Source organism: Cebus imitator, unplaced genomic scaffold, assembly GCF_001604975.1.
Source record: "Cebus imitator isolate Cc_AM_T3 unplaced genomic scaffold, Cebus_imitator-1.0 Scaffold256, whole genome shotgun sequence".
Classification (NCBI taxonomy): domain Eukaryota; kingdom Metazoa; phylum Chordata; class Mammalia; order Primates; family Cebidae; genus Cebus; species Cebus imitator.
Genome location: NW_016107571.1, coordinates 3,013,401 through 3,037,844, shown reverse-complemented (window position 1 = coordinate 3,037,844; position 24,444 = coordinate 3,013,401). Strand labels below are relative to the sequence as shown.

General features: G+C 44.5%; 1 protein-coding gene and 1 non-coding gene across 4 annotated transcripts; both read left to right on the top strand.

The window, feature by feature from the left end:
- Nucleotides 1-2,299: 2,299 nt before the first annotated feature.
- On the top strand, nt 2,300-23,697 carry LOC108283160 (adenosine receptor A3). 3 transcript variants are annotated; one of them, XM_017499370.2, is made up of 6 exons: nt 2,300-4,295; nt 16,363-16,469; nt 17,842-18,189; nt 20,055-20,121; nt 20,858-20,958; nt 23,285-23,697. In XM_017499370.2, the coding sequence occupies exons 1-6, from the start codon at nt 3,946-3,948 to the stop codon at nt 23,353-23,355; spliced, it is 1,044 nt and encodes a 347-aa protein (XP_017354859.1). In that variant the 5' UTR covers nt 2,300-3,945; the 3' UTR covers nt 23,356-23,697. The 3 variants fall into 3 exon arrangements, with proteins under 3 accessions (XP_017354859.1, XP_037584073.1, XP_017354856.1); XM_037728145.1 differs by lacking the exons at nt 16,363-16,469; nt 17,842-18,189; nt 20,055-20,121; nt 20,858-20,958; nt 23,285-23,697 and adding an exon at nt 6,063-7,263 and having other exon boundaries at nt 2,315-4,295; XM_017499367.2 differs by lacking the exons at nt 16,363-16,469; nt 17,842-18,189; nt 20,055-20,121; nt 20,858-20,958; nt 23,285-23,697 and adding an exon at nt 6,128-7,263 and having other exon boundaries at nt 3,256-4,295.
- On the top strand, nt 16,704-16,809 carry LOC119467053. Its single transcript, XR_005195578.1, has one exon. It is a non-coding gene; the product is annotated as a U6 spliceosomal RNA (small nuclear RNA).
- Nucleotides 23,698-24,444: the final 747 nt, after the last annotated feature.

Below are 24,444 nucleotides of genomic sequence, written 5' to 3'. Positions count from 1 at the left end.
CTGGGGTTTTCTAGGCTTTTCGGAGAAGCTGCAAAGGATCAGACGAATCATCTCTCCTGCCAGCCTCTCAGATGGTTAAGCAGAATCGCAAGGACAAGGTTGCACTCTTGTAGTTGAGCCCCGTTGCATCAGCCCCAAGTAGGCCCCAGGCCAGGGTTTGGGACAGATGAGGCCTTTCCCGTTCCCTTCCAGTCACTCTTCCCGTGATTTAAGCCAGTGGTTTCTCCCAGACCTTTGCTTCCCTAATGGAGTTCAGGTTCTTTTAGTAGAATTTTAAAATTTATTTTTAATTAAAAAAAAATAGAGATGGGGTGTCTCACTATGTTGGCCAGGCTGGTCTTGAACTCCTGACCTCAAGCAATCCTCTCACCTCAGCCTCCTGAAATGCTAGGGTTACAGGCTGAGCCACCACACAACCAGCCTCTTCTAGTAGAATTGAAAAAGCCATGGCCTTTCTTTTAGGTGGAAAATTCTCCTGAACCACAGCTAATTTATATATTTTTTTATTAAAAGAAAAAATTGGCACCTTGATCTAATGAAGATGGTTTCCTTTCTGGCCCAGAGCACCCCAGACTTACCAGCAGCCTGCTCATGCAATCATCTGTTTGGTCCTGCCATCTCTTCCCAGCTCAGAGCAGCTGTCAAATCTACATTATACTTGTGCTTTGTGCCCATAGTCTTGGTGCCTACTTTCTTTTTTAGATCTGAGACTACTTTTAATCGCTACTGATTTTGATAGCATGGTAACATCAAACTCGGGGACTCCTTGTACTTTTGAAAGCTTTGTGTAGTTCGTTTGCTCATTTACTTACTGAGAGCTGGCGTTCGGAATCTGGGCTCTGAAGCAGAAGCCTGGGTTTGAATGCTGGCTTTGCCACTGCCTAGCTTACAACTTTGGGCAGTTATTTAACCCTGCTGAGCCTCAACTTGCTCAGCATAGCGATAGTATCTATTTCATTAGTGAGCATTGAATGAGTCTGTGAATAAGCTGCTTAACACCTAGTAGTTGGTATGATGGAGAGTACTTTAGAGTCCTTGCTGATTTATTGTTTCCTTATATACCCAATGCCAAGTTTATGCCACCTGATTCACTGAAGTGCCTTCCTATTCATTCATGGAAAATGTACTGAGCACCTACGATCTGCCAGGCATCATAGCAGGGGCTAGAAACGCAGAAATGGAAAGTGGTGGTCCCTGTCCCCCAGGAACTTACAGGCGAAGTGAGGAGGTCATATACACACAGCACAGGGGCGTCTCAGGGGAGAGGCGAAGTCTGGGAAGTTGTCTTCAAGGTCCTGTTGGGGAACAGTCTTGAAGGAGAAGTATTTGTTTTCTAGGTGGACTTGGGGGAGAAGGGTCCTGCAAACCAGGCAGAGTGTGGGCACAGGGGAGAGGAAGTGAAAGAGGATGACTCTGAGCCTCGAGTTGCTCAGCATATTGGCGCCTGATGGTGTCTGTGGGGACCCAGGTGACAGGAGACTGCAGAGGCTGGGAGACCCGCCACGAAGGGCGTAAGCCACTCCAAGGAGTCTGGACTTGATCCTGAGGCAATACGGAGACTAAATGGTTTAGAAGGGGCAGGGAATATCCTGAGTATTGAGCTCTGGTGTGGTTGCTGTGGCTGCCTGAGGTGTGGGGTAGGAAGCTGCAGCGTCTCCTACTTGAGATGTGATGAAGCACATGACCAAGAGTGGCCATGCGCCATGGGCTGTGGGTACAGTGGGGGAGAACGGGCAAATGAGGTGACCTGCTGCCCCAGACTCTCTGTCCTCTTTCCCAGATTGCCTTCTGGTTTTCAGTCCAGGGCTGGGCCGAGCTCTAGGCCAGAATGTTAATTGACTGTGAAAGTCAATTAACTGTTCCCCTCTGTTCTCAAATCACCCCCCACCCACCGCAGCAGTGATGGACCTTGTCTATTCAGAGAACATGAAGGAAGGGCTTCCCTTGTTCACAGAAAAGAAATTCCCATGGTGCATGCAGAGAATTCTGAGGGTAGAATTCCCAGGTGGGCAGAGGTGGCTAGGTTGGTGACCCTAAGTAGGTCTCCTGCCTTTCTTCTCTCTAGTGGGTCATTCTTTCATGTGTTAGCTTGCCTGCAGCATGCTGTGTTTAGACACAAGCCTCTTTCCTTGGTTTCTCTGACCCAGCTGAGATGGACTGATTCCAAAGGAACTTACTATGTACTGGAGTAGGGGAGGGAGGGCTATCTGCAGTGTTTAACTGGGATTCAAAGAGTGCTATACAGTGAGAAAGGCTGTTTTGTTTTTCTCTTGGTAGCATGCAGCCTCCTAGAAATTTCTCTCGGCAACTTTCTTCTCTGAAGCACAGGTAAAGAAAGCAGTTACAGTAAAAACATTTATGAGAAGCCACCTTGGAGGCTGATGAAGTTTTTCAGGTTCCAGCAGTGCAAGGGATGTGGGCAGAACTGACACTGGAAAATACTAGAATGATGGAAATTCATTTGGAAAGAACTGCCCTTTTTAATGTCTGGGGAGTTTGCTCAGGGAGAAATGACAAGTCTGGCAGGGATGAACATGGGATTTGGTAAGACTTGGATCAACTTGGGATACAGCAGTGAGGGGAGGGGGCAGAATCAATGAATGATGCCAAAGCAGAGCACCCAAAAGGAGGACGCTGACCGGCCCCAGGCAGAGGCCTCTCCCTTATGCCCGTCTCCAAAGTGCTTGTTAGTGAACACCATTGTTGTTACTGCTGAATTTTATTTTGGGCTGTACATATTTAGATGCTTAAGGTAAAGATGATAAAGCTCTCAAGCTCCTGTGTGGCCTCAGTCCAAGAGTTCCTTCCCGCTGCCTCTCTAACATGCCTGGTTAAAACAATCCCTTTGTGTGGTGTTGAGACGCACCTGAACCAGACAGGATCCCCAAATAACAATTGCTTTCAAGTGTCTGGTTCCCAGAAGTTGACGACTAGGTGAGGCATTTTCAGGGAGAGGGGGCTGATTTCCAGACAGTTGCCTGTTCCTGTGGGGTGGGGCTGAGGCTTGGGGAGTGTGGGCAGGAGGGTATGCCATGTGATTCTGATGCACACCTTCCTTTTCCTTCTTTCTGTATGTCTGGTCATTCTGTTATCCTGTCATTCCTCACATAGGCTGGACACTGGCCGGCTGCCAGTGTAAGGGCCAGCGTGATTTTGCTGGGATGTGGGCAGCAGAGAATCTTTGCTTATCCCTTTGACCAAGCATCTCTGCTGCAAAGGCTGGGTATTTGCTGTGCTCAGCGAGGCATCAACTCATGCAAACACTTAGCAGGAATAGTTCTGGCTAAGGTTAGGAGTCTGCCACCAAAGTCTCTTTTTTGTTCCTCTTCTTCCGTTTGCCTTTTTATCATGAGATCTTTTTGCAGCTGGCAGAAAGATTGCATAGTCAGTGCTTCCAGCTCCCCCAATCCTGCACTGTCATCTGGTCCTTGAATAAATGAATTCTGATACCCGATCTTGTCTTGAGCCTTCTCCATGCTACTCCTGACTCCTCCTCTGCTCTTTCCATCTTTTTGCTGAGAGTTCCTGGCTCTGTACTTCCTCTTGGCCCATCTCACTTCCTGAAACACCCTGAAGAGGGTTGCTTATCTCGATGGAACTAAAAAAGCTGAAGAGGCCTTGACGGACTCTGTTTGGGGAACTAGGAGCAGCAGCGCTTTCAGATTCAGTCCATGTAGAACTGTCCTCCAAGGTTCTGGGAACTCGAGGACGTGTGGCACCCCAAGAGGCTGGAAGTGATCCACCTGTGATGAGCCCTTTCTAAGGAGAGGGGTCACCAAGAGATCACCCCACCAGAAAAGAGTAGGAATGAGTGAGTTGTGAATTTTAGACTGTCACTGCACATGGACCTCTGGGAAGACGTCTGGCGAGAGCTACACCCATTGGCCCTACGGACGGATCTTGCTGGCTCACCTGACCCCGTGGAGGTTCCCCTGGGACGGCAAGATGTCCATCAACAGCACTGCTGTGTCATTGGGCAACATTACCTACATCACCATGGAAATTTTTATTGGACTCTGTGCCATAGTGGGCAATGTGCTGGTCATCTGGGTGGTCAAGCTGAACCCCAGCCTGCAGACCACCACCTTCTATTTCATTGGCTCCCTAGCCCTGGCTGACATTGCTGTTGGGATGCTGGTCATGCCTTTGGCCATTGTCATCAGCCTGGGCATCACGATCCACTTCTACAGCTGCCTTTTTATGACCTGCTTGCTGCTGATCTTTACCCACGCCTCCATCATGTCCTTGCTGGCCATCGCCGTGGACCGATACTTGCGGGTCAAGCTTAACGTCAGGTAGCCTGCGGGGTGGGGTGGGCAGCGATTGAGGCACATGGGAAATGAGGCTACAAAGCCCAGAGCCCAGACTTTTTGAATGAAAATGAATCCAGGTTGGCCCTTGATGCTGAAAGAGGGCAATAAGTGTCTTTTTCTGATATGGTCTGCGAGGGGTTAGCAACAATGAGTTGGAATTCAGGAGCTAGAATCAGAGGAATGCTCCGATCTTGTTTCCACTGACTAGGGGTGGGTGCTCAGTCCCCCCAGCTATAACCACTAATCACTGGCTAAAAATGATGAAATCTTGATGCATTTTTAATTCGTAAAAAGTGCTCTTGAATTTTAGAAATGATAAAAACCTGCTAGATAAGACGTACTATTTTAGGAGAAGCAGGCAGATAAGAATAAGAGGAGATAAACTGATGGTTTTGTTGTTTTGCAAATGTAGGTTGTTATTTTATCTTTGCTTCCTGTTCTATACCCACTTCAGTTTGGTGTGTGTGTGTGTGTATATATATATATATATATATATATATATATATATATTCCCCCCCACCCCGAGGTGTGAGAGCTTTTTTCCCCCCAAAAATGTTCTTCATTACATGTGACCATATGAAGAGAAGGGACTGCCAAATGGAGAAATCTCCTTCCCCGGGTGACCTAAATTGCATTGGTCTCGTGTTTCTTCTCACTTCTCTTGAGGAAGGAGCACAGTGAGGGAGCTACAAAGAAGCTTTAGATGTAGACAGGTCTAGGTTCAAGTCTCAGATGTGAGATCTGATCTTGGACAAGTTGTTTGACTTTCTGTCCTTTGGTTTCCACTCTGTGTCACGGTGGCTACGATGCTTGGAACTCAGACTTACCTTGTTTAATTTTAGCCCCACCACTTCTAACTTGTGTAAATTACTTCTTTATGTTTCACTTTTTAATCTATAAAATGGGGATTAATTGGACTTTCCTCATAAGATGAAATGAGTTAACATATGTCCAGTACCAGTCACACAATCTGTGCTCAATAAATGGTAGGTATCGTTACTATGATTTTCACAGTTGCATCAATAAAATTGAGATTGTGTCCAGGCGTGGTGGCTCACGCCTGTAATCCAAGCACTTTGGAGGCCAAGGCGGGCGGATCACCTGAGGTCAGGAGTTCAAGACCAGCCTGACCAACATGGTGAAACCCCATCTTAAAAATAAATAAAATAAAATAAAAATAAAAAATAAAATACAATAAATAAAATAAAATTGTGGTTATAATAAAATAGCTCCCATTTTTGTTGTGAGATTTAATTGAGTTAAAATCTGCTGATACTTAACTATATTTGTTTCCTTTTTATGGCCTGTGTAGGCTGTTGTCAGGAAGGACAGCTTAAGGAGAAATGGGGACTCTTACTGGATGAGTCTTTTAAGGTCTCTGAAACACTTCAACACAATTTTGTAACTTCATTGAGTCATTTAACTCAAATACCAAGCATGGATGCCCATGAAGGTAGAGAAGTAGGAGCAGGCTGCAAAGCTCTCAGGAAGTGGAGCCCCGAGTGGGGCACATAAGCACTTGACTCTAGGCAACATCTTCCTAATCTATTCAAGAGTGTCCTTCTTTAGACAAGTCCTCAAAGGAGTTTGCTGGATCTCTCTCCAATTATTGTTTGCTCATTTTGACTTCATATCCAGTGGAGCTTAGCTGGAATCACCGTAGAACATCAATACTATCCTCTCTTAACAGAAGATTGGAGAATTAAGAGAGCGTATGCCTTACTTCACCTTCTCTCTCTCCTTTACCAGCTCCATCTCCCCCTACCCTTTAGCAGTTTCTGCTGTGGACTCACTGACTCTCTTCATTCACACAGATACAGGAGGGTTACCACTCACAGAAGAATATGGCTGGGCCTGGGCCTTTGCTGGCTGGTGTCATTTCTGGTGGGATTGACCCCCATGTTTGGCTGGAACATGAAGCTGACCTCAGAGTACTACAGAAATGTCACCTTCCTTTCATGCCGGTTCCCTTCCGTCATGAGCATGGACTACATGGTATACTTCAGCTTCTTCACCTGGATTTTCATTCCCCTGGTCATTATGTGTGCAATCTACGTTGACATCTTTTACATCATCCGGAACAAACTCAGACAGAACTTCGCTAACTCCAAAGAGACAGGTGCATTTTATGGACGGGAGTTCAAGACGGCGAAGTCCCTGTTTCTGGTGCTTTTCTTGTTTGCTTTGTCATGGCTGCCTTTGTCCATCATCAACTGCATCACCTACTTTCATGGTGAGGTACCACAGCTTGTGCTGTACTTGGGCATCCTGCTGTCCCATGCCAACTCCATGATGAACCCTATCGTCTATGCCTATAAAATAAAGAAGTTCAAGGAAACCTATCTTTTGATCCTCAAAGCCTGTGTGGTCTGCCATCCCTCTGATTCTTTGGACACAAGCATTGAGAAGAATTCTGAGTAGTTATCCATGAGAGATGACCCTCTGTCTCATTGACCTTCAGATTCACCATCAACAAATATTCAAGGGTCTGTCTGCCTGGGCCAAGGGATTTTTACATCCTTGACTACTTCCACTGAGGTGGGAGCATCTCCAGGGCTCCCCATTTATACCTCCCCGACTCCACTGCTCTCCATGTTTATTTCCACTCCATTTTTAACTTGTCCTTCTTCTCTAATTCAATGTTTTGGAGGCCTGACTTGGGGACAATGTATTATTGATACTACTGTCTGTTTTCCTCCTTCCCAAATAGAAGAATAAGTCATGAAGCCTAAAGGATGCCTCGTTGACTTACTGACAAAAGGTTCTAGGTGGGCTGAACATGTGTGTGGTGGTGATTCAGTTCCATGCCATTGCGGAATTGAGCAGAGAACCTGTTCTCAGAGGGTGCCTAGGAGATGCTGGGAACAAAAGGAATAAACTGAGTTTAAGGAGGGCTTAAACTGCCGAATTCACCTGTGGATGTTTTGAGTAAATAAAGGACAATAGCTAACTGTCGTGTAGCTCTTTGCTGGGGTCACTTGGGGCTTAGAAACCCAGCTGGCTGCCTGTGGCACTCAGCCTGCTTGCTACTTGGAGCCGTGTGGTGACATAGGCACCTTCTTACTCTTTGCCCCAGAACACCCTGCTCCTTAATCTCGGGTTTGTCAGACCATTTGCTAATTTTATGAACCATTCATTCATCTATTGTGAGAGAAAGGAATCCTGTTCATTTCTCCTGGTGTTTCATTCTCGTAGGAGTAGTGGGGGAAGGGCAAAAAGAGACAATCGATAGCTATTATTTGTTGAGCACTTTTCTTTCCTTTTTTTTTTTGGAGATGGGGTTTCACCATGTTGGCCAGGATGGTCTTGATCTCTTGACCTTGTGATCCACCCACCTCAGCCTCCCAAAGTGCTGGGATTACAGCTGTGAGCCACCGCGCCTGGCCTCTTTTTCTTTCTTTCATTTTTTTTTTTTGAGACAGGGTCTTACTCTGTCACCCAGGCTAGCGCGTAGTAGCTTGATCACAGATCACTGCAGCCTCAACGTCCCTGGCTTGAGGGATCCTCCCACCTCAGCCTCCCAAGTGACTGGGGCCAGGTGCATGCCATCAAGCCCAGCTATTTTTTAAAATTAGTTTTTATAAAGACAGGGTCTCTTTATATTGCTCAGGCTGGTCTTGAACTCCTGGGCTCAAGTGATCCTCCTGCCTTGGCCTCCCAAAGTGTTGGGATTACAAGTGTGAACCACTGTGCCTGGCCTGTTGAGCACTTTCTATGCGCTAAGTTCTTTGGATGCATTATTTCCTTTGATCCTGACAATCTGTGAGGTAGGTTCCACCATAATGATCATCTCCATTTTGCAGAAGAAAAAACTGAGGCACAGAGAAGTGAAGTAACTTGTCCATCGTTTCCTAAGTAACAAATAATAGAACCAGAAATCAAGCTTAACCCTGCCTTACAGGGCAACTCAAGTTTCTTGCCACCTATTCTCAGACATAAAGAGGAACTTGTAACTTTAAAGCCCAAACTTTCAAGATCATCTTATGTACAATTAACAGACAGACAGGTACGAACTACACCTTTGTACACTTGGGGACTTCCGGTGTTTTGCCTTAGCTGCTATTGCTGATCTCTAATTAATCAGGATACCAGACAGGATAGAGTGCCAGTCACATCTTCTGAGCATTGACTGTGGCTTTAGAGATTCAAGGTGGCATCTCTCGTTTGGTCTATCCAAATTTGCTGCTGTGAACTCTTACTCCCAAGACAATATTTAGCTTGACAAGAGCAAAAAGAAGGATATTTCAATTAAACAATATCAAAGAGAATAAGTGTATCTGAAAATGAAATTAATTCTTAGCCAGCCCTGAAGGTTTATCCTAAACCTAATTTTAGGCCAGAGCCTGATAACTAAATTTATCTTGTTAACATTTCATTTCAGTAAAGGAACCTTGCTTCTCTTCCAGTCAGCCAAGGAATCCAGAATTCTAGGCGTTTCCCCTCTAATTTGTGGTGGTTAAAAGACACCTCCAGGATGAGGCCCTGGGTTTATTCTATGGCTTCAGGTGTCTCAGACACACTATTCACCTTGGGACAACTCTTGCCCCATTTGGAGAAATGAGAGGAAGGGTCCTGCAGCCCTAGTCTCCTGGTGATCTTCACACAATGCTTCTTAATTTACAAACAGTTTCTAATGTAGTTGCCATAGAAACACTTAACACTACCCTGTCTTTCAAAACATGATTTAAATGGACCACTTCCCTCAAGACAAAACAGCATTCTGTCCGGAGCCGATTGGTATCCTTAGCTCCTGAGTTTCAGAACCTCTTTTACTTTTTTCTTTTCTTCCCTCCTCCTCCTCCTCCTCTTCCTCCTCCTCCTCTTCCTCCTTTGCCTCCTTCTCCTCCTCCTCCTCTTCCTTCTCCTCCTCCTATTCCTCCTCCTCCTCCTCCTCTTCCTCCTCCTCTTTCTCCTCTTCCTCCTCCTCTTTCTCCTCTTCCTCCTTCTCTTTCTCCTCTTCCTCCTCCTCCTCCTACTCTTCCTCCTCCTCCTCCTACTCTTCCTCCTCCTCTTCTTCTTCCTCCTCCTCCTCTTCCTCCTCCTCTTCCTCCTCCTCCTCTTCCTCCCCCTCTTCCTTCTCTTCCTCCTCTTCCTCCTCCTCTTCCTCCTCCTCCTCTTCCTCTTCCTCCTCCTCCTCCTCCTCGTCTTCCTCTTCTGTCTCTCTTTCTCCTTTTACTGATTGTCACAGCTTAGCAAGTCCACTGATAGCTTGCTGGGAGTTGTTGTGTTTTTTATTTTTGTCTAATGGGAGTCTCCTGAGTTAAGGTGTTCCATAAGCCCAGGAGTCCTTATAGTGAAAGTAAATGTCTTTCAAAGTAAACTCAAAGAAGATGAACCAAGAATCACTGGTGGGGAGCTTGATTAGAAGTGATAAGATTCACCCTGGCTTCCGGTTTAGAGAGTAGCGTCATGGGATTAGTGTCACAGGCCCCTCTTCTGGCTAGCTGTCTTTCAGCTAAACAGTAAAAGAACTGTAGGCTTTTATTCTAAAGGAATAAGATCACAAAGGCCACCCAGACAAAACTGAGGTTTGCTTCCTCCTTCTCCCTATGAATAAGCTGGAACAAGGGTGGATGTTGAGTAACTGGGTTTATTTGCCTTTAAAAAAAAAATCAAGTCAACTGGGGAAAAAAGTAGAGGCCAATCTAATGAGAAGAAGCAAAAGCTATTTACTCTGAGGTTCTATATCAAGGGAGTCAGCTGTAGCCACTTGCATTTTGGCAGAGACTCAAAGGTAGGCAGAAGAGTGGGAAACATGCATAGTAACATAAAGATACAAACTTAGGCACATTAAAATTTTAATGAGTTTATTTCAGCATTCAATGATTCATGAATTGGGCAGCACCAGACTACAAGTGGTTCAGTGCTCCACCAAAGGAGGTGAGAGAGGAAACTTTTATGAGGTATTTGTGGAAGTAAGACAAAGAAAATATATTGTATTGGTTAAAGTGGAAGGTCCCTAGTTTGAAATTAGTTTGGTGGTTTCTGATTGGCTTAGCTTAAGTTTTGTTTTACTGTTTGCACTGAGTTGGGTTTCAGTTTGTGTTATTTAGGAATCCAAGGCACCACAGCCGTCTTCGACTAATGGCTGTCCAATTAATTTTTTTCAACAGTGAGAAAAGGGAAAGGATTTAGGTGTGCCTTGATTAGAGGCTGTTGGGATGGGGAAGCTGTAGGCAGGCTAACTAGAAGTGAGCCATCCTGTGTGATTAATTGGGGACACATATTTGGCTCTCTTGGTTGGTCCTAAGTTGAAACTGGGAACAAAAATTAGGGGAGTTTTTAGGAACATGGATGGAGCTGGAGGCCATTATCTTTAGCAAACTAATGTGGTAACAGAAAACCAAATATTGCATGTCCTTCCTTATAATTCCCCTAATTTTTGTCTTCAGTTTCAATTTAGGACCAAGTAAGAAATCCAAATATGTTATTAATCAAGTCCTGGCTATTTTTTAATGCCGCTTTAAAAATTTAAAAAATATTTTTAGGTTTTAAACTTCCATTTTAGGTTCAGGGATACCTGTGCAGGTTTGTTATATAGGTAAACTCATGTCACGAGGGTTTATTGTAAAGATTATATCACCACATGGGTACTAAGCCTAGTACCCAACAGTTATTTTTTTCTGCTCCTCTCCCTTCTCCCACCTTCCACCCTCAAGTAAGCCTTTGTGTCTGTTGTTTCCCTCTTTGCCTCCATGTTTTATCATTATTTAGCTACTGCTTATAAGGGAGGACATGCAATATTTGGTTTTCTGTTACTGCATTAGTTTGCTAAAAACAATGGCTTCCAACTCCATCCACGTTCTAGCAAAGGACATGATCTTGTTCTTTTTCATGGTTGCATAGTTGTCCATGGTATATATGTGCCACATTTTTTAAAAATCCAAACTGCTATTGATGGGCATTTAGGTTGATTCCATGTCTTTGCTGTTGTGAATAGTGCTGCAATGAACATACACATGTATGTGTCTTTATGATAGAAAAATTTATATTTCTTTGGGTATATACCCAGTAATGGAATTGCTAGGTTGAATGATAGTTCTGTTTTTAGCTCTTTAAGGAATTGCTACACTGCTTTCCACAAATTGAACTAATTTCACGTAGTAATTGGTTCAATTCGTACACTAGTTGAACAATTTACACTCCCACCAACAGTGTTTAAGTGTTCTTTCTCTGTAACCTCACCAGAGCCTGTTATTTGTTGACATTTTAATAATAGCCATTCTGAGTGGTGTGAGATGGTATCTCATTTTGATTTTGATTTGCATTTCTCTAATGATCAGTGATATTAAGCTTTTTTTCACATGCTTGTTGGCTGCATGTACGTCTTCATTTGAAAAGCGTTCATGTCCTTTGTCCACTTTTTAATGGGACTGTTTTTTTTCCTTGTAAATTTGTTTAAGTTCCTTATAGATGCTGGATATTAGATCTTTGTCAGATGCATAATTCACAAATATTTTTCCAATTCTGTAAGCTCTCTGTTTACTCTGTTGGCAATTTCTTGTGCTGTGCAGAGAAGCTCTGAAGTTTACTTAGATCCCATTTGTCAGTTTTTACTTTGGTTGTGGTTGCTTTTGGCCTTTTCATCATGAAACCTTTGCCAGTTCCTATGTCCAGAATGGTATTGGCTAGTTTGCCTTCCAGGGTTCTTATAGTTTTAGATTTTACATTTAAATTTTTAATCCATTTGAGTTGATTTTTGCATATGGTGTCAGGAAGGGGTCCAGTTTCAATATTCTGCATATGGCTAGCCAGTTATCCCAGCACCATTCATTGAATAGGGAGTCTTTTCCCCACTGCTCGTTTTGCCAGTTTTGTCAAGGATCAGATGGTTGTAGGTGTGTAGCTTTATTTTTGGGTTCTCCGTTCTATTCCAGTGTCTGTTTTTTACCAGTACCATGCTGTTTTGCTTACTGTAGTCCTGTAGTATTGTTTGAAATTGAGTAATGTGATATCCTCTAGCTTGGTTCTTTTTGCTTAGGATTGCCTTAGTTATTTGGGCTTTTTAAAAAAATTCCATATCATTTTTTAAATAATATTTTCTAGTTCTGTGAAGTGTCATTTGTAGTTTGATAAGAATCACACGGAATCTGTACATTGCTTTTGGAAATATAGCCATTTTAATGATATTGATTCTTCTTATCTATGAGCATGGAATGTTTTCCTGTGTTTTGTAATTCTCATGATAGAGATCTTTCGGCCGGGCGTGGTGGCTCATGCCTATAATCCCAGCACTTTGGGAAGCCCAGGTGGGTGAATCACTAGGTCAAGAGATCAAGACCATCCTGGTCAACATGGTGAAACGCTGTCTCTACTAAAAACACAAAAATTAGCTGGGCATGGTAGCACACACCTGTAGTCCCACATACTCAGGAGGCTGAGGCAGGAGAATTGCTTGAACCAGGAGGCAGAGGTTGCAGTGAGCCGAGATTGCACCACTGCACTCCAGCCTGGGTAATAAGAGTGAAACTCCGTCTCAAAAAAAAAAAAAAAAAAAAAACCCCCCAAAAAAAAAAAAAAAAAAAAAAAAAAACATAGAAATCTTTGACCTCCCTGATAAGCTGTATTCCTAGGCATTTTATTCTTTTGTGGCAATTGTGAATGAGATTGCATTCCTGATTTGGCTCTTGGCCTGGCTGTTGTTGGTGTATATGAATGCTAGCGATTTTTGTGCATTGATTTTATATTCTGAAACTTTGCTGAAGATGTTTAATAGCTGAAAGAGATTTTGGGCTGAGACCATGGGGTTTTCTTGATATAGAATCATGTGGTCCATAAGCGTGGATAGTTTGACTTCTTCTTTTCCTATTTAGAGGCCCTTTATTTATGTCTCTTGCCTGACTGCTTTAAGCCCTGGCCATTTTGGGTTGATTGTTAAACGGGCTATTGTTTGGCTTTCTGGCTTAAGAAAGCAATCTGACTTCCTACAAGTCTGACTTACAGCAGACTGGCTTACTATTTATTGATTAGCAGTTGGTTTTCTGAGCAGGTTGCTGCAGGTTGTAGGTCAGAATTCTATTTTCATATATGGTCTGGCTTCCTAATAGTCCACTTGTATATTCAGTTTCTTATAACCAAATGCACATTTTCTAGAGAAACTCTGCTCTTAGCTGCTACAGCTGAGTATAATTGGAATAAGAAAATTTGGGCTGCATGTTTTCCCAACTTCTCAGTGACAGAATTTCTGTAAAGACCCTTTGTAAATTCTAACATGCTCTACAATTTTACAGTATTACAACTATCATGAAAGCAGCACAGTGTGACGAAAATAGTTTTTGTTTGTTTTCCTCCCAGATTTGCCATGAAATCATAGTGGCTCTACTAGGTGTGTGAATGTGGGCAAGCTACTTAAACTTCTGAGCCTCAATTGTCTTCATTTGTAAGATCAGATTAATAATATCTGTGTCAAAGTTGTTTTTGTGTTTTGATTTTTACTTTTTCTTATGGAAAATTTCAAACACACAAAAGTGGAGTGACTATGTCTTAGTTTGTTTGTGTTGCTATAAGAGAATACCTGAGGCTGGGTAATTTATGAAGAAAAGAGGTTTATTTGGCGCACAGTTCCACAGGCTGTCTAAGAAGCATGGGGCTGGCATCTGTTTGGCTTCTGGTGTGGGCCTCATGCTGCTTCCACTCATGGTGGAAGGCAAAGAGGAGCCAGCATGCACAGATGACATGGTGAAAGCAAGGGAAGCAGGGTGGGGGAGGTGCCAGGCTCTTTGAAAGAATCAGCTCTCATGGGAACGAGTAGATTGAGAACTCACTCATTACCATGATGACAATGATGGCACCAAGACATTGATGAGGGATCCACCCCTATGATTCAAACACTTCCCACCAGACCCCACCCCCAACATAGGGGATCAAATTCCAACATGAGCTTTGGAGGGTCAAATATGCAAACTATAGCAGACTAAAAGAAGGACCCCTTATTTGTCTATTATCCTGCTTAGTAATTATCAACTTACGGCCAATCTTGTTTCATTTGTGCCTGTATCCACTTGCCCTGCCCTGATTATCTTGAAATTTTCAGATATCAAGTTATTTCATCTATAAACATTTCCTTTGGCATGCTAAAAGATCTTTTAAAAATTATTTGGTTTATTCTTATTGCCTATTTACCTTCATATTTATACATCTAAATAGAATGAAAGTTAATTCTATGGAATTACTACATCAAGCAATATTCAAAATACTAGCAGACACATCATTCATTCTCTGTAACCCTCACACCTTCATTTACTTTAGAGTTACTTTTTTGTGTCTTGGACATTTTGCTGGTATCTGTGCACAATACATTTCTCTTTTTGCTGGTTTCTTTGGCTTCATGTTGCCATCTCTGAGCAATGCTGAGTGTGTTTGTTTTGCATGCAGTATTGTCAGAGGTAAGGACTGCTTTTTAAAAATATAACCACAATATTTGCAGTAATTATCCATTGTTGTGCAACAAGTTACACCCAAAACTTAGAGGCTTGAAACAGCAATACTTTATCATCTCTTATGGTTTCTATGGGTCAGGAATTCAGGGGGCATTTTGGTTGAGTGGTTAATGCATGGTCTCTTATGAGGGTACTAGGTCTGCAGTCATCTGCAGGCTTGACTGTGGCTGGAGCATCCACTCCTGAAGTGACTCTCACATGTCTAGTGAATTGTTTTTTCCATATAGGCCCCTCTACAGCCTGCTCAAGATTCCTCGCAGCATAGTGGCTGACTTTCCCTAGAGGAGCAGCATGAGAGACTAGGGTGGAAGCTGCACACCTTTTATGACCCAGCCTCTGAAATCATATGCCATCACTTCTGCCATATTTTATTGATCACACAGGCCAGTCCTGATTCAGTGTGGGAGGGGACTACATAACAGCACGAATTCCAGGAGCCATTGTGAAGGTTGGCTATGACAATGCCATTATCACATCTCAAAAAATAAATCGAAGAATTATATCCTAATCACTGTCCATATATTCTGAATTGTTTGCTTCAGTCAAGATCCAAATAAGTTCCATATATTATAATTTATCAATATGTCTCTTAAGTCCCTTTTAATCCATAGATTCTCCTTTCCTTCCTTCCTTTTTTATTCATGTAATTTATCTGTGGAACTCATGGATGTTTTTGATGAGGAACACTTGAGGTGATGTAGATAAAAACCTACCATGATACAGGCTTGCTGCTGGCCCACATGCTGACTACACATGAATTAGAGACAGGCTCCCCTTCCTCCAGAGAGGACATTATTGCACAACCTGGACAATAATGTGTATGGACAATCCGTGTATGACCCTTGGTGGGACGTGCTGACTCTGGGGTGTGATAAGTAGCACCCTGCTTAACTTCACCTGAGAGGTGGTTCAATAATTCAGACTTTTAAAGCAGTGGTCAGAGCACATGAGTCTCATTAGAATCAGGAGAAGCTGCTGCAGCTGCATAGATGGATCTCCCTGATTTGTTCCAGCTCTTCTCAGGAAAGCTTTCAGGAAGTCTGAAGACTGCAGCCCAAACTGTGGTCATCCAAACACCCACACTTCCGCTTGCTCGCATGTTTCAGGTCCCAGGCACGCAGGCTACTGACAGCTGGCATGCTCCACCCCTGGCCGTACTCCCCATATGAGCCTGCAGTATCCACTTGGGAGCTGGGTTAGTTGAGAATCTGATTACTAGGATTCCTCTCAACTATATAAGAAATTGGGCCTCCAAGAGTGGTGAACAGACAAAACGAGTGGCCTCTGATGAAGCCAGGACCATTGGCAGCAGAACAGGGTACAGTGGAGCACATACAAATGGGGGCCAGTGATGGTTGTGAGCATGTGCTTTTCTGAGTGTGGGCCAGAGCCCATTTATCCAGGAGGGACATCTCTCCTGCCCAGAATTTTCTTAGTTGCCCTGTCAATAAGTTTAAGTCTATGAAGAGCATCTGGTGTGGTACCTTTGTGCAGTGTACCTATACATGGCAGCACTGCTTGGATTAACTGGTTGTTTTCCCTTTCCACTGGTCTCATTAAACCAGGATAAAGCCATATTAAGCTCAAGCATATCTGTTTCCCTTAAACAGATTTGGGATTCCTGTGCTCCCTGGGTGCATTCTATCCATCCAGTGGATGGCTTGCCTCCGTTGCGTCATGTGGCTCGTCATTCTACTCCCATTGACTCTCTTTTCAGGTAGGATGGGGGAAAGAACAGTCCCAGCCCTTTCAGCTGTGGCCTTCCCAGAGATTTTGTACTGAAATCCTCTCCTACTTGGAGTCCCTGCTTATTAGTTTGAACCGTCTAAGGAAGGGGATGGGAAAATAAAAGGAGGCAAAAATAGGTCTTGTCCATGTTACTTCTTGTTCTTAGCTCAGATAAGAGACTTTGTGAGGAAATTGGAAAGCTTGGCTAAAATGATGGCTCTCTGTACACACTTTGGTAGCACACATACTGAAATTAGAATGATACAGGTAGATTAGCATGGCCCTTGTGCGAGGATGACATGCAAATTCATTATGCATTCCATATTTTCCCCAGCATCTCCACCAAAATAAAATAAAATAAAATAAAATAAAATAAGAGCTCTGTATTTTCTCTTTTAGCTCATCCAAGCTCCCCTTCCCCCTTCTCCCCTCAAAAATATATGTGCAGATATATGAGGACACAACTTTCCTTTTTCCACTCATGCCTGACCCCACAGAGGAGACTGGGAAGACTGGCCTTTACCGAGCTCTGTCGACCTTCATTTGTGCAGTGTCTAGAGTTGCTGAACCTTTCTCTGGGTCAGCATTCATACTTCTAAACTGAAGATCATGTTGTCTTCCTTGCGGGGTTGTTATAAAAACACAATGTTATAAAGAACATGAGCCTGCATTTGAGTGGTCTCTGCTACACATCTGGAAGGCTGATGGAAGGATGGGCTGTGCTGTCCCGTCTCTTCTCCTTGGTCAGACATTTTCCGTGCCACAGTCCAGCTGGACATGGTGTGCGTGACTTTCTCATTGTGCAATATCTGAGATGACAGAGGTGCCTATGCTGGTCTTGCAGGAGGGAACATGAAGTTCTTATCCCCTAAAGACAGAATACGACTTCCTCTGTTTTCAGCCCTGCGCAGTCAGCAGAAGATAAGTTCAAGATCAAGGTGTTTGGCGAGTTTGGTTTCATTCTGAGGCCCTCCCTTGGTCTGCAGATGACTGCCTTCTGGCTGTGCCCTCACGGGCCATTCCTCTGTCTGTATGTCAGAGTCCTAATCTCTTCTTTTTATAAGGACACCAGTTAAATTGAATTAAGGACTACCCCAAAGACCCTGTGTTAATTCATTATCTCTTTAAAGGCTTTATATCCAAATACAATCACACTCTGGGGGCACGGGAGGTTAGGACTGAAACATATGAGTTTTGAGGGCAACATAGTTCAGCCCATAACGGTTGCCAATCAAATAGAGGCAAAAACCAGTCTCCGATTCTTTAATTATCCTTCAGGAGGGCAGGAACTGCAATGCTTTGAGAGAACAATGATGCCCGCGTGTGTGCATGTGCGCACGCGTGTGTGTGTGTTTTCACAGATGCCATGGTCATGGATGAAAAGGTCAAGGAAAGCTTTGTGCTGGACACGGCTTCTGCCATCTGCAGCTACAATGCCCGCTACAAGGACCACCGCAAATACTGGTGCCGAGGCTATTTCCGTGACTACTGCAACATCATCGCCTTCTCCCCCAACAGCACCAATCATGTGGCCCTGAGGGACACAGGGAACCAGCTCATTGTCACTATGTCCTGCCTGGCTAGGGAGGACACAGGCTGGTACTGGTGTGGCATCCAGCGGGACTTTGCCAGGGATTACATGGATTTTACAGAGCTGATTGTAACTGACAACAAAGGAACCCTAGCCAATGACTTTTGGTCTGGGAAAGGTAAGGAGCCTGCTGGGGTCTGGGTGGAGGTGACCCACGGCCACAGGTGTTTGCTGCTGAGAGAGAATTCACTGAAGCTGGTGAGCCCCAACTCAGACTCCCGCTGTGTTCTTTGGGGCTGCGTGGCCTCTCTCTTCCTCCAGCAAACATGGGGTGGTCATTGACAGAGCTGGGGAATAGCTGGAAGTTGGGGACAAGGAGAATGTCTGTGGCCTGGGGCGTATTTAGAACATCTCTTTCCTTGCAGCAATCTGGTTTAAGGACCTTGGAAAAGGCTAACAGGGCCTAGTAGATGTGAGATCTTTGTGTTGAAAGGCTTTGAAGTTGTTATTAAATGTCTGTGTGCCTTGTGGGTCTAGAATTTTGAAGATTAGTTTCTTGAGAGGTGTCTAAGGCTGCAAAAAATGACCCCGGTGCCTGGTAACTGTCAACTTAAATAATTTGATAACATACCAAGGTAGCCAGGTAATGGTGGCTCACTCTTGTAATCCCAGCACTTTGGGAGGCTGAGGCGATTGGATTGCTAGAGCCCAGGAGTTTGAGACCAGCCTGGGAAAAGTGGAGAAAGCTCATCTCTACAAAAATTAGCTGGGTGTGGTGGCGCCCACTTGTGGTCCCAGCTACTTGGGAGGCTGAGTTGGCAGGATCATCTGAGCCCGGGGAGGTTGAGGCTGCAATGAGCTGTGATTGCACCACTGCACGTCAGCCTGGATGACAGTGAGAACCTGTCTCAAAAAATAATGATAATAATTTACAGAGATAAATGCCGTGGCCCAACTAGTAGGCACCCTCTTTTGCTTTTAAGGAATGTGCAGTTTTTATTCAGAGACCACGGGAAAGGTGTGGGTGGAACTGGAGTCCATAGCAGAAAAGTCTGAGTTGACCAGTTGTGACTTTTGGCTGGAGCTAAGACACAGGATTTCCAGATGTTCCCCTAAGTTCTTTCTGCTGAATGATGAAAACCTCCTTTTGCAACAGAAAACCTCTGTCTCTCAGACAGAGGACTTATGGAAGTTTAATAACTTTCCTGTACCTTCTCCTTGTTTCCATTTCTAGAAAGGATGTCCTTTTCTATCACAGTCCAAAGCACAATGCTGGTAGGAAAACAAACCAGAAGGGCTTAAGAGGTGCCTTGGGAAACCTGTCCCCATGCTGGAAATAGAGTTTTGCTCACACTTTGCCAGCTGGTGATTGATTCAGCCAGGATCTTACTGAATGTGACATCGTTCACGCCCACAGTGTTTCTACTTCGTGTGGTTCTGCTTTTAGTCAACTGTGCAGCTTGACCCGAATCTTAGGCTCAGAGAAGAGAAGTCCCACCTGAATGTACTCCTTAGTTTAAATGAAGCACAGATCCCTCCAGGTCTTTTCAGAGGAGGCATTGTAGGTGGCGTGGCGCCAGTGCTCCCATTGGGTTTTCGTGGCTGTCATAAGAAACATACGGCAATTATATAACCAAATGAGCAGTTCCTTAAAAATAGGATTGGCCCTCTGGTGCTTCTGGTGTCCATCCCCTCCTATGGGGAAAAGGCCACCGTGTGGGACTCTGGGCCACTTCTAGTCCACGTGGGAACTTTGTCCAAATCTGGAAAAGGGACCGCTTCCTTCAGGTGCATGGAGGCAGGGTGCATGGCTTAGCATGCAGAGTTCAGGCTAAATGTCGGCCCTTGTTTGTCCCCTCAGCCTTGCTCCCTGTGCAGGGCACATTTATACAACTGTACTTGGTGCCTCTGCTTTACTCTGAAGTCAACCAGGGGACTCACTCTCTGGAGATTGAGAGAATGACAGGCAGAGCTGCAGCTGAGAGGCAGAGGCAGGGCCTGGCTATGGGCCTCACCTGACTTAACAAATCCTTTCTGATTCAGACCTACCAGGCAACAAAACCAGAAGCTGCAAGGCTCCCAAAGTTGTCCGCGAGGCTGACCACTCCAGGTGAGTCATAGTCTCGGGATGAATGGGCATGGGGCAGTGGGGTGGAGGTGGGAGCTAGGGTGATAATTGTATGATATGACAGTTGATTTGCACCGACAACTTTTCTGCTGCACATTATTTCTCCATTTGAACTATGTATCCTTAATATGAGTATTTGGTTTCTTTCAAAAATATATATATAGTTTTGGACTCTTGGTTGAAAGCCGAAAAAAATGCCCTCTAGCTATTTTCATTAAAAGGGAGCATTTATCATAAGGAGAGAACGGGGTTTCAAATGCAAGAGCAGGGATGTTGGCCACCCTTGAAAATTGTCAGGAGCTTCCTCAGGACTTTACCTCCATCTCTAATCTGCCTTGAAACTGTGTTTGCTTCCTTCTCTCTCTGTACTGACCTTGTGTATTTCTCTTTTCTCCCCCAACAGTCATCCATTTATAGTTCCTGAGTTTATTTCTCCCCCCATTCAAGAGGCTGGCCAGTCTGAGACTGGATTCTCCTAGTCCCAATCCACAGTTAATTTGTGAGGAAAGTGTTCATTGGCTCAGCTTAGTCAGATGCTCAGCAGGTCCCGAGTGTGGTTCAAAGGACGGGGTCACTCTAAAGGAATACAGCTGCCAGGAGCTACTGTAACTGGATGGAAGGCGGGCAGGTGTGCAAATCCCAGAGAAAGGGATCCAGAGCTGAGAACCAATAGGTAGTTTCTTCCAAGGAACATAAAATCTGCTGTGGTTCCTTCCAGGACATCCATTCTCATCATTTGCATACTGATCACGGGTTTGGGAATCATCTCTATAATCAGTCATTTGACCAAAAGGAGGAGAAGTCAAAGGAATAGAAGGAGTAAGTAGCTGCTGTCGGGGGAGGGGTGAGCAAGAATTAGAAAAAATTAAAGAGGTCATGGAGTGTCTTTCAGATGAGTGATGTGAGCCTCTTTGTATTGCCTGGTCACCTGAGAACAATCCAGCCAGCCATGGGCCAGGGTAGATATCTACTTGATGGTGACAAAGCATCATGAGAAGTAACAGAGGGAGCCCTAGAGCTTTCTTTCTTTTTTTTTTCCTTTTTTCTTTCTTTCTTTTTTTTTTTTTTTTTTTTTTTTTTTTTTTTTTTTTTTTTGAGACAGAGTTTCACTCTTGTTGTCCAGGCTGAAGGGCAGTGATCTCAGCTCACTGCAACCTCCACCTCCCAGGTTCAAGCAATTCTCCTACCTCTCTGCCTCCTGAGGAGCTGGGATTACAGGCATGCACCACCACACCCGGCTAATTTTTTGTATTTTTAGTAGAGATGGGGTTTCACCATGTTGGCCAGGCTGGTTTCAAACTCCTGACCTCAGGGGATCTACCCACCTCAGCCTCCCAAAGTGCTAGGATTACAGGCATGAGCCACCACGCTCGGCCTGGTGCTTTCTTAAGTGGATACATGTGTAGACCAGGAAGGAGGGATGCCCTGAGACCACACCACAGGTTCCACATCTGCAGAGCCAACTACCTCCCTAGCTCACAAACTCTGGGTTCCCGTCAAAGGAAGGAGCTTCTGGGACCCCTGGGTAAGCAGATGCAGAAGAGCCTCCTTTTTCATATACACAGGGTGTGGCTCTGTTGCCCAGGCTGGAGTGCAGACGTGTGATCATAGCTCACTGCAGCCTCATACTCCTGGCCTCAAGCCATCCTCCCACCTCAGCCTCTCAAGTAGCTGGGCCCACAAGCACCTGCCACCATGCCTGGCCAATTTTAATTTTTTTTTTTTTTTCTGGAAACAGAGTCTTGCTCTGTTGCCCAGTCTGGAGTGCAGGGGCTCGATTTCGGCTCACTGCAACCTCCGCCTCCCAGGTTCAAGCGATTCTCCTGCCTCAGCCTGATCTTTAGGTCTCCCCATTCCTAAATAGAGAAGGGACTGTGTGCCCACCTTTCCCTTTGAGGCAGCACCAGAGACACAAAGGCTGGTCTTACTGTTTAGAGAATCCTCCGAGCCAACATGTGGCAAATCTGCCAACCTCTGAAGTGTACACAGAGGAGAAAGAACCACACAGTTGCCACTGTTTGGCCAATGGTAGTTTCTCATTTTTCTTTTTATGCTCAGAAACCACAGGAACACCTTAGGCGATGAAGAGACTGTAGGCATAATTATAAAACAGACTGCAACCTCCTTTGGGTCTGGAAATGCAGAAGAACAACATTTCAGAGAAAGAGAGAAAAAAAACTCCTAGTAACCCTTGCTAGTGACACACCAGGATCCGTAGCCAGAAGAATCTGAAATGCAAAGCAAAGGCTGCAAGGCCTCGTACTTCCCCTGTGATATTTTGTTCCTGTGGTCAGAATAGGAGCCCTAAAAAAAGTAGTGGCTCCTACAACATTGTTGACCTTTGTCCTCTCGCAGCCTTGAACTACAAAGCTGGGGCATGTGGGCAAGGCAATACCTTTCTCAGGTCTGCCCAAGACCATTCCCTCTGGGACACAATTGTAGTCTAGGTTTCTGCTAAAACCATTGTCACTTTTTAAAGGTGTGACTTTGGGCAACTTTATACTTTTCTGGGCCTGTTTTCTTCTCTATAAGTTGAGGGTCTCATTGTCATACTCTCCAATATTTTTATTCATTAGTTCAACAAAAAAGGACCATGCTAGCTAGTGCTGGGGATACAAAGATGGGCAAAAGAAACGGCGTCTGCATTCGTGGGACTTGTAGAGGGGGAGAAAGACAAACTGTCACACATCAACACCCAAATGTAGCATTGCCAGGTGGAGCTGGTGCTCTAAAGGAGAGGCACACGATACTGTAAAAGTTGAGGCAGGAGAATCCCACGCTCTTCCTTTTTAGCAAGAAGTTGTACAGCCTGTTGTAGCCAGGCCTGCTTCCTCAGACTCAGGCAGTTGAAACGTGGCAGCCTGAACGAAGGCTTTGAGATCCTTGGATTCTGAAATTCAGTTGTGTTCACATTGCCAAAACTTGGTGAGAGGTGAATGCAAGCCCGGTATACCAAGCTTTCCTATTGACTTTCCCACTGACGAGCTTTGCAGTAATGATCTCTGATCTCAGCCCTGAAAATAAACTTGTGTTTAGTCCCCATGAAACCCCCACGATAGAGTTTGCAACTTCTGCTGCAGAAACACTCCTCAGAGGTAGGCAATACATCTCAACTCAATTTTTCTCTTTCTATTCCCCAACGAAGTAGGCAACTCTTTGAAGCCCTTCTCACGTATCCTGACTCCAAAGAATACGGCTCCTACTGAACAGATGTGACTGAAGATTTCTTTTATTTAGTTCATAAATAAAGTGATGCTACAACAGAACAGCCCCTATGACAACTGCCCCACACCTCAGAGACTGATTCTGGTCTCCCAGGAATTCTGAAGGACCCTCTATCCTTGCCAGCAGTCATTTGCAGCCTGGTAACAACAATGGTAGTCAGGGGAGCTACAATAGACCGTATCCAAGCAAGGCTGCACTCAAATAACATCTCAAGATCTAAGTTCTGATGCATTCCATCAGTCAGAAGTGAAGAAGAGGTGAAGAATTTGCATCGGGGGGCATGAAATCACTTATTTTTCTTAACCAATAAATTCCTATCTAGTGTTGAATGAACTCTGAGATACTAGTAACTTCTTCTAGGGTATCACTGGAAAAGCATTTCTGGAAAAGTTTCTTTCAAAGAATAACATTCTAACTTATTTCTGAATTGGTATCAAATGCTGTCCAATCCAAAGAAAGGGAGATAGACTAAATCAGTAGTTCTCAGATTCTCCTGGTGAAAGGACCATTCCTCCCATCCTTTTTGGGAAACTGCCACCTGACTAAAGGGATGCTGCTTTTGATCAGTGAGAAACCAAGGTGTGACAACTTAAGTGAAATATTCATTCAAATCGAGAAACATAAATCAAGAACAAGGCATCAGCAGCCATAGATGCAAGTGAGGGCATATTGTCATTCATGCCAGAATTACCAACACTTTCGCTCCCACCTGCATATCTACACCCTATCTCCCCATATAGGGTCTCTCTTGCTATTTCTGGGGGTTCCCAGGGCCTCCCCATCAGTCTGTGCTGCCCATATCATAATCCTGCTTTTCACCATGTCATGATCTCTTCTAATGGGGGTACTGACCAGCTTCAGTCCTCAGGATACTCAAGTGGCCTTCTAGTCTGAGCAGAGTTGGAACAGGGAGGTTGCTGATATGATTCTGCACATGCCCTGCGTGTTTACACCCAGACTCCCACAAAGTCTTTCATGAACACACTTCCTTCAGCTTCTACCCTAACTCCTCTCTCCAAAGGTAGGGAATTCAAAGCTACTCAACAGCCTGATGGGAAGGGGTGAGGGAGTGGACACCAC

Coding starts and splice junctions, on each gene's coding strand:
- LOC108283160 (XM_017499370.2), top strand. CDS start 3,946: ATGTCCATCAACAGCACTGCTGTGTCATTGGGCAACATTACCTACATC. Junction 18,190..20,054: donor TGACTTTTGGTCTGGGAAAG/GTAAGGAGCCTG, acceptor TTTCTGATTCAG/ACCTACCAGGCAACAAAACC. Junction 20,959..23,284: donor AAGTCAAAGGAATAGAAGGA/GTAAGTAGCTGC, acceptor TCCCCAACGAAG/TAGGCAACTCTTTGAAGCCC.